The sequence below is a fragment of the Aptenodytes forsteri genome, unplaced genomic scaffold (genome assembly GCF_000699145.1).
Source record: "Aptenodytes forsteri isolate BGI_AS27 unplaced genomic scaffold, ASM69914v1 Scaffold269, whole genome shotgun sequence".
NCBI lineage: Eukaryota > Metazoa > Chordata > Aves > Sphenisciformes > Spheniscidae > Aptenodytes > Aptenodytes forsteri.
Genome location: NW_008794418.1, coordinates 1,382,183 through 1,382,909, shown reverse-complemented (window position 1 = coordinate 1,382,909; position 727 = coordinate 1,382,183). Strand labels below are relative to the sequence as shown.

Genomic DNA, 727 nt, shown 5'->3' with positions numbered 1-727 from the left:
CGCACGCCCTGGCGAGGGATCCTGCTCTTCGGGCCCCCCGGCACCGGCAAGTCCTACTTGGCCAAGGCGGTGGCCACTGAGGCCAACAACTCCACCTTCTTCTCCGTGTCCTCCTCGGACCTGATGTCGAAGTGGCTGGGAGAGAGCGAGAAGTAAGCTGGCAGCAGGGCTGTGCGGCTGCTGCGGGCTGGCTCCCGGCCTCCCCGCTGGCCAGGCTGGCAGTGCCGGAGCTCTGGCCGGGGCAGGGGAGCCACCAGCATCGGTTGAACCCCGTTAACGCAGCTAATGGGTCCCAGGGGAGAGCACGGGCCCTCCTGAGGCTCCACAGCCCGGGGATGGCCCATCTCCCAGCATGGCGCTCGCCTCCTCACTGCCAGTGCAGGGATGCCGGGGTGGGCAGGGGCAGGAGGAGCCGGCGGTGCGTGGGGCTCCTCGCCCCGGGGCTGTCATGGGCTCTGGGTGGTGTCGGTGCTGTGGAGGGTCCCTGAGTGGGGACCCCGTCCCCTGCCTTTGTGCCCAGGCTGGTGAAGAACCTCTTTGAGCTGGCGAGGCAGCACAAGCCCTCCATCATCTTCATCGACGAGGTGGACTCGCTGTGCGGCTCCCGCAACGAGAACGAGAGCGAGGCGGCCCGGCGCATCAAGACGGAGTTCCTGGTGCAGATGCAGGGTGCGCGGGGCTTCCCCGGTGGGACGAGCCAGCGTGGGGGAGAGGGGGGGAGCAGGAC

The 727-nt window shown here is 69.1% G+C and overlaps 1 protein-coding gene across 1 annotated transcript in view; it reads left to right on the top strand.

The window, feature by feature from the left end:
• Positions 1-6: 6 nt before the first annotated feature.
• VPS4A (vacuolar protein sorting 4 homolog A) overlaps positions 7-727 on the top strand; it is a gene marked incomplete at its 3' end in the record, with an annotated part of 1,255 nt that continues 534 nt past the window's right edge. The window contains exons 1-2 of the mRNA XM_009289452.2: positions 7-152; positions 521-669. Of these exons, the coding sequence (XP_009287727.2) occupies positions 124-152; positions 521-669 (178 nt within the window). The remainder of the gene's footprint in view (positions 153-520; positions 670-727) is intronic.